Source organism: Neoarius graeffei, chromosome 21 (genome assembly GCF_027579695.1).
Source record: "Neoarius graeffei isolate fNeoGra1 chromosome 21, fNeoGra1.pri, whole genome shotgun sequence".
NCBI classification, from domain to species: Eukaryota; Metazoa; Chordata; class Actinopteri; order Siluriformes; family Ariidae; genus Neoarius; species Neoarius graeffei.
In genome coordinates this window covers 15,417,128-15,430,532 of record NC_083589.1, presented here as the reverse complement: position 1 = coordinate 15,430,532, position 13,405 = coordinate 15,417,128, and the positions used below count along the sequence as shown (strand labels likewise).

The window sequence follows — 13,405 nt, the reverse complement described above, 5'->3', positions numbered from 1 at the left end:
AATTTTTATCATACAGGCATGATAAACATATTGACAAACTTTATACTTTACATTTTCCTATGTGCCCACTGCCAAATGATATTGTACAACCCCGATTCCAAAAAAGTTGGGACAAAGTACAAATTGTAAATAAAAATGGAATGCAATAATTTACAAATCTCAAAAAACTGATATTGTATTCACAATAGAACATAGACAACATATCAAATGTCGAAAGTGAGACATTTTGAAATTTCATGCCAAATATTGGCTCATTTGAAATTTCATGACAGCAACACATCTCAAAAAAGTTGGGACAGGGGCAATAAGAGGCTGGAAAAGTTAAAGGTACAAAAAAGGAACAGCTGAAGGACCAAATTGCAACTCATTAGGTCAATTGATAATAGGTCATTAACATGACTGGGTATAAAAAGAGCATCTTGGAGTGGCAGCGGCTCTCAGAAGTAAAGATGGGAAGAGGATCACCAATCCCCCTAATTCTGCACTGACAAATAGTGGAGCAATATCAGAAAGGAGTTTGACAGTGTAAAATTGCAAAGAGTTTGAACATATCATCTACAGTGCGTAATATCATCAAAAGATTCAGAGAATCTGGAAGAATCTCTGTGCGTAAGGGTCAAGGCCGGAAAACCATACTGGGTGCCCATGATCTTTGGGCCCTTAGATGGCACTGCATCACATACAGGCATGCTTCTGTATTGGAAATCACAAAATGGGCTCAGGAATATTTCCAGAGAACATTATCTGTGAACACAATTCACCGTGCCATCCGCCGTTGCCAGCTAAAACTCTATAGTTCAAAGAAGAAGCCGTATCTAAACATGATCCAGAAGCGCAGACGTCTTCTCTGGGCCAAGGCTCATTTAAAATGAACTGTGGCAAAGTGGAAAACTGTTCTGTGGTCAGACGAATCAAAATTTGAAGTTCTTTATGGAAATCAGGGACGCCGTGTCATTCGGACTAAAGAGGACAAGGACGACCCAAGTTGTTATCAGCACTCAGTTCAGAAGCCTGCATCTCTGATGGTATGGGGTTGCATTAGTGCGTGTGGCATGGGCAGCTTACACATCTGGAAAGACACCATCAATGCTGAAAGGTGTATATCCAGGTTCTAGAGCAACATACAGTATGCTCCCATCCAGACAACGTCTCTTTCAGGGAAGACCTTGCATTTTCCAACATGACAATGCCAAACCACATACTGCATCAATTACAGCATCATGGCTGCGTAGAAGAAGGGTCCGGGTACTGAACTGGCCAGCCTGCAGTCCAGATCTTTCACCCATAGAAAACATTTGGCGCATCATAAAACGGAAGATACGACAAAAAAGACCTAAGACAGTTGAGCAACTAGAATCCTACATTAGACAAGAATGGGTTAACATTCCTATCCCTAAACTTGAGCAACTTGTCTCCTCAGTCCCCAGACGTTTACAGACTGTTGTAAAGAGAAAAGGGGATGTCTCATAGTGGTAAACATGGCCTTGTCCCAACTTTTTTGAGATGTGGTGTTGTCATGAAATTTAAAATCACCTAATTTTTCTCTTTAAATGATGCATTTTCTCAGTTTAAACATTTTGATATGTCATCTATGTTCTATTCTGAATAAAATATGGAATTTTGAACCTTCCACATCATTGCATTCCGTTTTTATTTACAATTTGTACTTTTTCCCAACTTTTTTGGAATCGGGGTTTTTAAATTACCTAAATTAGATGAAACATAAAACTTGTCACCTTACTCAGTCACACCTGAGTTGGAGTGCCAAGTGCCCACTTACGCATGCATAAAGTACTATTCACGTGGTAACGGCATGATGATCACGCTTTCGGTTTCGATTGGTTTCTCTTTCACAGTGGGAACACCCACTGTAAACAGGATAATATGTCAGCCATAGTTTAGGCCCTGTCCACACGGCAATGGATTCAGGTGACTCCGATACAATTGCTTATCGTTTAGGCCTGGCGCCCACACGGCACCGACGTTTTGGGTGCCCAAAACGCAATCTTTTTGAGAACAGGTTCCAGAGTGGAAAGATCTGGCAACGTTGCCGTTGTGAAGTCATCTGGATGAGTAGAACGGATTTGTTTACGATGACGTCACAACCACATGACTATGAGTGCTTCACGCCGGGTAGAAGTGTAACGAACTCGATGCGAGTTGTCAACAAATCCTATAACTTGGTTCATGAAACGCGCTTACAAAATATTTTCACTGTGAATATTTATTGTGTAATGGTGCAGAGAGAGAGAGAGAGAGAGACTCTGCCCTTAGGGCAGAGTCAATCCCGCCAGCAAAACTAGGGAAAAAAAAGGAGCGATCTCACCTCTTCAGATGTGGGTTTAAGTCCTACAATACATTCCTCAAAAAGGGCGTAGAAGAGCAAATTAATCCATCAACGTGTAGCATTCAATTTATTCCGGACCATTAAAGACGCCGCCTTCCGCGTAGAATCATACGTCATCCTTGCCGCCATATTGGATAGGTCAAAGCGGAGAATAAAGATTAGCTGCGTTTAACTGTACCAACAGGTTTGCCGTCCAAACGAGATCACATGGGATTACCTTTCACAGATGAGACTGGAAAAATACTTTTCATTGTATTTGGTCATTATAATGTAATTTTACGAACAGATTTTCCTGACTTTGTGGCTAATATGAAGTCTCACGCATAATAGTTTATGCGCATGCGTCCTTACTACTTCTATTGTTCTGGTGTCTCCGAAGGGACTGTCTTACAGCACCCCTAGAGGTGTGGCATGTGTATTGCATCATTTTCAGCGAGCGTTGCGTTGCCATATGGACCTGATATTTTACTGATCGTTGCCCATTTGGACGTGATATATTTTTAAATAACATCTCGTTGCCGTTGTCGTGTGGATGTAGCCTTAGACTATTCGGAGGTAAAACTTGTTGCGAAATGGCACGTGGATTTTATGCGCTTTGGATGATTCAGGACAGCGATTCAATTCAGTCTTGAGAACTGCAACACTGTTGTTGAGTGGTGCCTATTTTTTTTTTTTTTTTACCTCGACTCAATCCAGCCAAAGATCAACTCAAGTAAGTGTAAATATTTCTTATGAGCATATCGGTTGATATGCGTGTGGAGGTGTGCATGCACAGGAAAAATAACGGAGCAATTTTTCTAAAATTAAAAGTATTTTCCTCAAAAATAGTTAATTTTACATGATTTTGAGTTGTGGGAGTGGGAGCAAAATTACAGGGTAATTGTGTTACATACAGTGGTGCTTGAAAGTTTGTGAACTGTTTAGAATTTTCTATATTTCTGCATAAATATGACCTAAAACATCAGATTTTCACACAAGTCCTAAAAGTAGATCAAGAGAACCCAGTTAAACGAATGAGGAAAAAAAATATATACCTGGTCACTTACTTATTGAGGAAAATGATCCAATATTACATATCTGTAAGTGGCAAAAGTATGTGAACCTCTAGGATAACCAGTTAATTTGAAGATGAAATTAGAGTGAGGTGTTTTCAATCAATGGGATGACAATCAGGTGTGAGTGGACACCCTGTTTTATTTAAAGAACAGGGATCTATCAAAGTCTGATCTTCACAACATGTTTGTGGAAGTGTATCATGGCACGAACAAAGATTTCTGAGGACCTCAGAAAAAGCAGTGCTGATTCTCATCAGCCTGAAAAAGGTTATAAAACATCTCTAAAGAGTTTGGACTCCATCAATCCACAGTCAGACAGATTGTGTACCCACGGAGGAAATTCAAGACCATTGTTACTCTCCCCAGGAGTGGTCAACCAACAAAGATCACTCCAAAAGTGAGGCGTGTAATATTCGGCAAAGTCACAAAGGACCCCAGGGTAACTTCTAAGCAACTGAAGGCCTCTCTCACATTGACTAATATTAACATGCATGAGTCCACCATCAGGAGAACACTGAACAACAATGGTGTGCATGGCAGGGTTGCAAGGAGAAAGACACTGCTCTCCAAAAAGAACATTGCTGCTCGTCTGCAGTTTGCTAAAGATCATGTGGACAAGCCAGAATTCTATTGGAAAAATGTTTTGTGGATGGATGAGACCAAAATAGAACTTTTTCGTTTAAATGAGAAGTGTTATGTTTGGAGAAAGGAAAACACTGCATTCCAGCATGAGAACCTTATCCCATCTGTGAAACATATCATGGTTTGGGCCCATTTTGCTGCATCTGGGCCAGGATGGCTTGCCATCATTGATGGAACAATGAATTCTGAATTATATCAGCGAGTTCTAAAGGAGAATGTCAGGAAAGCTGTCCATGAACTGAATCTCAAGAGAAGGTAGGTCATGCAGCAAGACAACGACCCTAAGCACACACGTCGTTCTACCAAAGAATGGTTAAAGAAGAATAAAGTTAATGTTTTGGAATGGCCAAGTCAAAGTCCTGACCTTAATCCAATTGAAATGTTGTGGAAGGACCTGAAGCGAGCAGTTCATGTGAGGAAACCCACCAACATCCCAGAGTTGAAGCTGTTCTGTTGTACCAAGGAATGGGCTAAAATTCCTCCAAGCTGGTGTGCAGGACTGATCAACAGTTACCGGAAACGTTTAGTTGCAGTTATTGCTGCACAAGGAGGGGGGGGTCACACCAGATACTGGGCCCAGCAACAATACCATCAATTCCTTCCCTCTGCTCCCACACCTGGTCCCTTTGCCTGTCCTCATTGTCCCAGGATCTGCCAGTCCAGGATTGGGCTTCTCTCTCATGAGCAGGCACATGAGAGATGGCAACAGACCGCGACAACCCCAACGGCGGCAAGACCTGGGAAGGCAAAGAAGACAGTGAAGAGGAGGACCTCGTCATCATCGAATATTGATGGACAGCCATAACCTAACCTAAATTCAAACATTAGTATTGTGTTGTATAAATTAAATATGATTTTGATTTATATGCATTATTCAAGGTCTGAAAACACTTCATCTTTTGTCTGTGAAGGTTCTCTGTAATCCAAGTCATCATAAACCATTGGTGCTAAAGAAGGAAGCACTTCAGAAGTGCAGGTATCCCAACTGGGCTGTAGTCAAGACCAGAAAAAGAAGCACAACGGACAGGGAAGAAAACAGCAACAAACACAAGAACATGGTCATTCCCTACATTTCTGGACTATCTGAGAAACTCGGGAGGATGTTCTCCAAACACCTCTGTACACTTCAGAGCACAACGTAGCGTACACAATTCAGTGCAGTGAGGAATGCACAGACCTGTACATTGGGGAAACAAGTGCATGGCCCAACACAGGAAAGCCACTTCCTCAGGCCAGGACTCTGTGGTCTATCTTCATCTCAATAACAAAGGACACTCGTTTCAGGACTGCAATGTATACATTCTAGCCAGAGAAGACCGGTGGTTTGAAAGAGGAGTAAAAGAAGCCATCTTCATCAGCCTGGAATGACCATCACTGAACAGAGGAGGTGGTCTGAGACGCCACTTATCAGCCACATACAATGCAGTCCTTAGCACACTTCCCAGAAAACTGAATACACATCCACACACACACTCAACTGACTTCAATGACTCACATGGTGGCAGAGAGAGCCAACAACTCTCTAACACAGTTCACACCCGGCCTCCAAGGATGACAGAGTGTCAGTGACCCATGGGACCTCAATGATTCTCCTTAGGTTTGTTTTTGGTCCACTAGAGGATAAATACCTGGAACTCCCCACTAGTCAGACAGGACTGAAGAAGCATTTTGGATGAGAGGTGAAACGTCTTCAAGAATTTCAAGCAAGACCAGTTGTCGTCTTTAGCACTTATGGTTTACTTCATCTTTTTTTTTGTTATTTTGACCAGTTGTCATTTTCTCCGATTAAACACTCTAAGTGATGAAATTTTTATGTGGCATGTGGGGGAAATGTTTTCAGTAGTTTATGAAATATTTTTTTTTTAAATGTTCATGTTCCTCAAACACAAATGGTAAAACCAGAGAAACAGACAATTTTGCAGTGGTCTTTTAAATTTTTTCATAAAAAAAAATATATATATATATATATATATATATATATATATATATATATATATATATATATACACACACACACACACACACACACACACACCCCTTCTGATATAATGTGTGCAATTGTACACATGAAGTTCCATAGCATTTTTGCTTGTGTCCAAAGGGGTTAGTGTGTGTGTCTGGGAAGAAGAGGAAACAGGGTAAAGGTAAATAGGAAAGAGGCCTCAAGCTGTCAGTTAGTAAGTGCTATCACCTCTGATCTTGATGCGTTTCCTCACAGTGACGCACCATATCAAAGCATAAGGAATAAGAACTGCAACATATTTAGAAATAGTCTAGGCATAATCAAGCAGGGAACTTGGGGAGAAGCACAAGAAAGTATCCAGGTTATACTGACTGACTGGCCCTGCATTAATTGAAAAATTTTCAGACATTAACTAGCAGTTTCACCTATCAATATAGATTAAAGGGCATTTTCATGAGTACTGTCAGTTTCTGCAGACTGTATTTGTTTGTTTATTTTCTTATTGATATAGAGAATTTTTGATGCAGTACGTTAGTTTAGTAATTTGCTGTTTTGATCTTAATCATTTAAAGTAAATATACAGTGAATTTGCTGAATGTTGGCGTTTTACATTGTAGAAGCACTCACTGGTGCAGCCAGTTAAGTTCAGCTGATCATTGCTATATTTGGCAATATGGTTGTAGATCATTAATGCTTTGGGACTTTTTTCACAACTAGAACTTCTGTAAAAATTTATTGCATCCTGAATGTACTGAAGTAACAACAGCCTCCAACCTAAAACTTGGTTGCTGTGGATCTCTTGAAGATAATTACCCGAGATATAGAGCCAAATCAATACAGAAATGGTTGCTTGGACACATCTGTGTTTTGCAATAGCCATTTCAGAATGTGTTGCGTGTTTGATAACACAATAATGCATGCTTACTGACTTTGTGATGTTCAGGTATACCGACAAGACTGTGAGACGTTTGGGATGGTGGTGAAGATGCTTGTGGCCAAGGACCCTAATCTAGAGAAGCACCTCCAGAATCCTTTGAAAGAAAACCTTAGTGAGATTCGTGAGCGATGTCTTGAGGATCTACGACACTTTATCTCAGAACTAGATGAAGTCGTTCGTCAACCAGAACCTTCTGTCTGAGGTACCAGCATTGCATCTGAGAGAAAACCTTCATCAATGTTCTGAGTGTACTTCATACTTTCAAGATGTGTAATATTTTGGAACATTATTTTTTTCATCACAAAAATGAATTGAGTTATTTTGTGTACTTCCCCCAAGCTAGTCAATCTTAGAGAGTTAAGTGATCATCATTACTCTCAAATAAAAACTATTTGTATTGATACAGTATTAATTCATGAAACTGGATTATGTTTTCAACCTAAACTGCTTAACATAAGGGTTTTGTTTGTTTTGTTTTTTTGTGTATGTACTGTGTGTAAATATTGCCCATGGATTAGGATAATTTGGCATTGGTCTTTTCAAAATTTTATTGGAAGTTGTTTTTGGAAGTTTCCAGTATATTGTTTATCTGTGTAAATCAATAAAAATATCATAGTCAATCTTATGACTTTATTCTGTGTGAAACAATTTATTTAAAAAAAAAAATTATTACGCTTTGATTTTTCACTATTAACTCTGGGGCTACCTTGCATAAAATATTATTTAGCTTTATAGCCAAATAGTCCCTCATCATAAGACACTAGTAATGCAACATTTAAGAATTTCCGTTTCTACAATACTAAAATTTTGATTGGAGGACCTTTATAATCTTAAATATTAAAATTTAAATAATAACTACTAGGATGTCCTGGAATAATTATGAAATTGTACAGTCCAGAGTGGCAGCTCTGTTTAAATTTGATCTGGAAGAAAGATAGTCAAGTCCATAAATATTTGGGCAGTGGCACAGTTTTTGTAATTTTGCCTCTACACCACCACAATGGATTTGAAACAAGACCATCACGATGTGATTGAAGTGCAGACTTTCAGCTTAAATTGAAAATTAAACAAGACTTACCTGATAAGCTGATGTTTGATGATAATTCTGCCAAACCATTAGTAGTACAGTAGGGTTAGCATGTGATGCACACGCACCGCTGCGGTTAAGTATTTAAAACATTTTGTGGTCCCAGTAAACAGAACCTTGTGGCAGATTCCCTTACTGTGTTGTAATAACATAATGGTGAGACCATTATGGGAAGGGTGTTGAATGGGCATGTTAACCCTACTGTACTACTAATGGTTTGGCAGAATTATCATCAAACATCAGCTTATCAGGTAAGTCTTGTTTAATTTTCAATTTAAGCTGAAAGTCTGCACTTCAATCTCATCGTGATGGTCTTGTTTCAAATCCATTGTGGTGGTGTAGAGGCAAAATTACAAAAACTGTGCCACTGCCCAAATATTTATGGACTTGACTATCTTTCTTCCAGATCAAATTTAAACAGAGCTGCCACTCTGAATTGAGACGAGCTGCTCCGTACCTCTCCGAGCTTTGCGCGACCTCCCAGTCAGTCAGACGCAGTCAGATGCGCTGTCACTCCTGTTAGCAATGTAGCTAGGCTCAGTATGGCCAATGGTATTTTTTGGGGCTGTAGTTAGATGCGACCAAACTCTTCTGCGTTTTTCCTGTTTACACAGGTTTATATGACCAGTGATATGAAACAAGTTCAGTTACACAAATTGAAACGTAGCGATTTTCTATGCTATAGAAATTCCGCACTATAATGACAGGTGTACGAACACCTTCTGCGCGCTTCGGCAGCGCATTGATACGGAGCTCAGATATCAATGGGCTGCCGAAGCGCGCAGAAGGTGTTAGTACGCCTGTCATTATAGTGCGGACTTTCCATAGCATAGAAAATCGCTATGTTTCAATTTGTGTAACTGAACTTGTTTCATATCACTGGTCATATAAACCTGTGTAAACAGGAAAAACGCGGAAGAGTTTGGTCGCATCTAACTACAGCCCCCAAAAATACCATTGGCCATACTGAGCCTAGCTACATTGCTAACAGGAGTGACAGCACATCTGACTGCGTCTGACTGACTGGGAGGTCGCGCAAAGCTCACAGAGGTACGGAGCAGCTCGTCTCAATTCAGATAAGAGCATATTTCATTATGGAAGTACGGTGGACTGTTCCCTTAAAGTCGCCAACAATTAGGATTCGGTCAGACTTTGGCATGATTCCCAACAGGAAATCAGAAAAGTCACTGATAGTCTTTATTGTAATTCGGTGGGCGATAGATCACAGCGCATCATACCGGCTGGGAATGCTTGAGTTCAAATACAGTTAGTTCAAAGCTAGAGAAGTTAAAGTCCAAAATTTGCTTACATTTCAAACAGTTTTTAAACACAGAGGCTATGCCTCCACCCCTTCCAGTAGTCCTCCGAGAGCTAAAATAGGTGCAATTAGGCAGCAACAGTTCGGAGAAAGGGCTAAACTCACCCACATTTAGCCACGTCTCCATTATGCACAGCAGATCTAGTCCATGAGTTCTGAAGAAGTCATTCAAAATAAAAGTCTTATTGACAACCGATCTCACATTAACCAAGGCAATCTTGGCTGAAGTCGAGCCACATGCCTTCCAGGGTGCCCGACCTAGGGGCTGCAGGTTACGGAGATTAATCCCTCCTTTCTGGAGTCGAAGTGAGTGCAGTCGTTGGGGGTGGTGATCCTCCGGTCCAACAACAGGCCTCAGCCAGGTGCACACAGGTTCCAAAGAACAGCAGGCCAGGAAGCGGAGGTGATCCGGTCCAAAAGTAGACAGAATCCGATGAGGTACTCCTGATGACCGTGACAGGTAGAGCTTAAATTTAACCAGCAGACTGCTGTGCTTTCCCCGGCGGCATTTGCACCTCCTGCATGTATGCAGGTATGTCCAATAGGAATGGAGGAGAATGAGGGATCTTTCTACCCAGTTCATGGAAGGCCAGTCTTTCAGTAGACCATCAGATATCAAGGAGAGACTGGTGATCATATATCCATAAGGCAGTCACATTTTTGGTGATAACTGACAGCAATAGAACAGACACACAAACAGAGGCCAATGCTGACAGCAGCGGACGGCAAGCCTGAAACACTGCCGCCATCTTGGAAAAAAAAGGTTCTGGTATTTGGCCCTCTTCCTCTTGAAGGCCTCGACCATCTGATCTTCCCAGGGCACAGTCAGTTCCAGCAGGACCATCTGCTTTAATGCTTCGGACATAAGAACAATGTCTGGCCTGAGTGTGGTCACAGCAGTGGTGTCGGGGAAACTTGAGCGGTCTCCCCAGGTCGACCTTAAGTTGCCAGTCATGGACTATTGCCAGAAGCCCCCCTGCTGGATTCTTGTGCTATTGGGGCTTCTCTCCGGCCTTGACAAAGGGAATAGCGTACTTGGCTGGTTCTTTGTCTATTCGAAGAGATCTCTGTCCTGATGGCCTCTGCTATTGCCCTCAGCATTTGGTCATGCCGCCAGCTATAACAGCCCTCTCCCAGGGCTTTTAGGCAACTGCTGAGTATGTGCTCCAAGGATCCTCTTCCGTGGCACAGCAGGCATGCTGGGTTTTCTGCCAGGCCCCAGAAAAGGAGGTTGGTTGGGCTGGGGAGGACATTGTAGACGGACTGGATCAGGAATTTGATCTGGTGTGGCTCAGCTTTCCACATCTCTGACCACAAAGTCTTCCCATCCATCACCTGCTCCCATTGAGTTCACACCCCTTGCTGTTGCATCCTGACCATCCTGCTGGTGTGAGCCTCCTCCACCCCTGCACGGATTTCCTCCTGGATCAGCTGGTGTCTTTCCTTTCCCTGGGTCTTGTTGTATTGTCGTCTTGGGACACTGCCCAGTCCTGCCTGACTTGATGCCACTGTCCCCACAAGCATTCTGTACTGCAGCTGCACTTCAGCCTGGTTGACTACCTCCTGAGCCCTCCACTTCCTACTCGTCCTCACCTCTATCTCAGCCAAGGAAACTTTGGTGTCACTTGAGTCTCTGTATACCGTAGCAGCACCTGCCTTGCCCAGGAAACCATAAACCCTTCTGACAGGCTGCAGAAGGGGAGTTGGAGTTTGGCCTTTCTTCCATATAGGGTAATGCTGCTAAGGCTATGAGGGAGGCCCAACCACTTGCGGAGGAATTGAGTGAAAGAAATAACCAGACCAATCAATGGTGAACATGTCAACAAATTTGGCCACTGGATCTGCTTTCCATGAGACATAGTCAGCAGTTTTAGCATTTAGACAACTCGCAAATGCAGTTGCAATCAGAAGTTTACATACAGTTTAGAAAAAGACACAAACTTGTTTTTTTCTCCATGTCTGAGAGTAAAATTGAGGAGACTTTTCCTGTTTTAGGTCTGTTAGGATCCCCCAATTTTTTTTTTTTTTTTGTAAAATATCAGAATAATCAGAGAGAATTTTTCAGAGAATTTTTAATTACTTTCATCAAAGTCAGAAGTTCACATACGTTTGGTTAGCAGTGTTGGGAGTAACGCGTTACAAAAGTAACGAATTACTGTAATGCATTACTTTTTGCGGTAACGTGGTAATGTAAGGCATTACAGAAAAAATTTGGTAATATTTTACAAATGTCAGTAACGCGCGTTACAATGCATTTTTAACCTGGAATGAAGTGGTGGGCTTTTTTTCTTTCATACAAATTCGCCAAAATCACGCGAGATGAGCAGAGGTGAAACGTCCGTGCAAAATGTTTCACTTCCTTTTCCTTTAGGCTAGTCAGAGAGAAGAGAGAGATGAATGAACCTGCAGCTGATCTAACGTCGGATAGCACATTCTCCAGATGGGCATACGCCCATTACTTTAAGTTTGTGAAAAATAAGGATGTGAAGAACATCGTAGTCAAATGCACTTTGTGTGCTAAACCTAAAGAACGGTCCACTTCCCAAAATAGCACCAGTAATTTAACTAAACACAAAGGTGCCATAGTAACATGAAGTTAGCAAGGAAGCAAGCGGAGGATGAGAGTGGCGATAAAATCACAAAGCAGCCAAAATTAACGTTCTGCCGCTCTGAGATGCTCCTTCAGCCTCAAGAGGTTAGGAGACTTGTGGCAGAGTATGTTGTTGAAGATATGCTGACAGTTTGTTTACATTTTTGTCCTGTATAACTGAGTTTTTTTTTCTGGTCGGAAGTCAGACTAAAGTGACTGAGCTGCCTTTCCTTCGAGGGCTAATATGCCTAAGCACTTCAATATCATTAAAAGCACTTTGATTTTATTATTTCTAATTCTGTTTTTCAAAATGTGACTGGGTAGCCTCATATAGCTAATAGTCATTGTCTAGCCGTGATTTAAAAGGCTTGTGGGTTTTTTCAGGCCAGTTTTATTGTAGGCTACAATTTGCCATAATATGTTCATTTTTGTTAAATTTCTGAAATGGAGTCATATCCCTTAGGGCTAATCTTTTTTTTTTTTTTTTATGAAGCATAAACTATGCTTAATGCTGTAAACTTGAAAACAATAAAGGCATCTCATCATCTCCAGCCGCTTTATCCTGTTCTACAGGGTCGCAGGCAAGCTGGAGCCTATCCCAGCTGACTACGGGCGAAAGGCGGGGTACACCCTGGACAAGTCACCAGGTCATCACAGGGCTGACACAAACACAGACAACCATTCATACTCACATTCACACCTACGGTCAATTTAGAGTCACCAGTTAACCTAAGCTGCATGTCTTTGGACTGTGGGGGAAACCAGAGCACCCGGAGGAAACCCACGCGGACATGGGGAGAACATGCAAACTCCGCACAGAAAGGCCCTCGCCGGCCATGGGGCTCGAACCCGGACCTTCTTGCTGTGAGGCGACAGCGCTAACCACTACACCACCGTGCCGCCCCACAATACAGTTCAATTAATGTAAATATGAATAGGCCTAAAGTTACAGTATTTCTATCACAATTTGCCAGACTTTGACCTTTTGTCTGTTCTTGCGATGATTGTTCCTTGTATTGTGCCATGAGCCATCACTGTGGCTATTATATTCTAGTGTTTTTAACCATAAGCCTAGCTCAGTCAGGTACCACATCACCTTCCACTGGATGTGTGATGAGCTAATTGAGTGTCTTGAGCTCCATTTAGATTGCCAAATCCATACTTCCAGTTATTGTGGTGAGAGTAACTTAAAAGTAATGCAATAGTAGTGTAATGCCTTACATTTTAAATACAGTAATATTTTAATGTAACTAATTACTTTAAAATGACAGTGTGGCAGCGGGGGCGTGGTCAAGCGCCGGTCTGTGACAGGAGGGCGGAGCCAGGGAAGGTGAGTGGCAGAATCGCTACACCTGACGGTAGTTAACCTGTGTTTTGTGTGTGTTTTCCCAGTAACCGCTCCCTATTTAAGGAGGCAGAGAGAGAGCAGAGGGAGCGCGACCCGGGACCGGATGCAGTGTGTTTGT

At 41.8% G+C, this 13,405-nt stretch overlaps 1 protein-coding gene across 6 annotated transcripts in view; it reads left to right on the top strand.

The window, feature by feature from the left end:
* pphln1 (periphilin 1) overlaps window positions 1–7,569 on the top strand; it is a 105,050-nt gene extending 97,481 nt beyond the window's left edge. For all 6 annotated transcript variants that reach the window (XM_060902744.1, XM_060902743.1, XM_060902740.1 and 3 more), the window contains one exon: window positions 6,951–7,569. In XM_060902744.1, the coding sequence (XP_060758727.1) occupies window positions 6,951–7,145 (195 nt within the window). In that variant the 3' untranslated portion in view covers window positions 7,146–7,569. The remainder of the gene's footprint in view (window positions 1–6,950) is intronic.
* The last annotated feature ends 5,836 nt before the right edge of the window (window positions 7,570–13,405 follow it).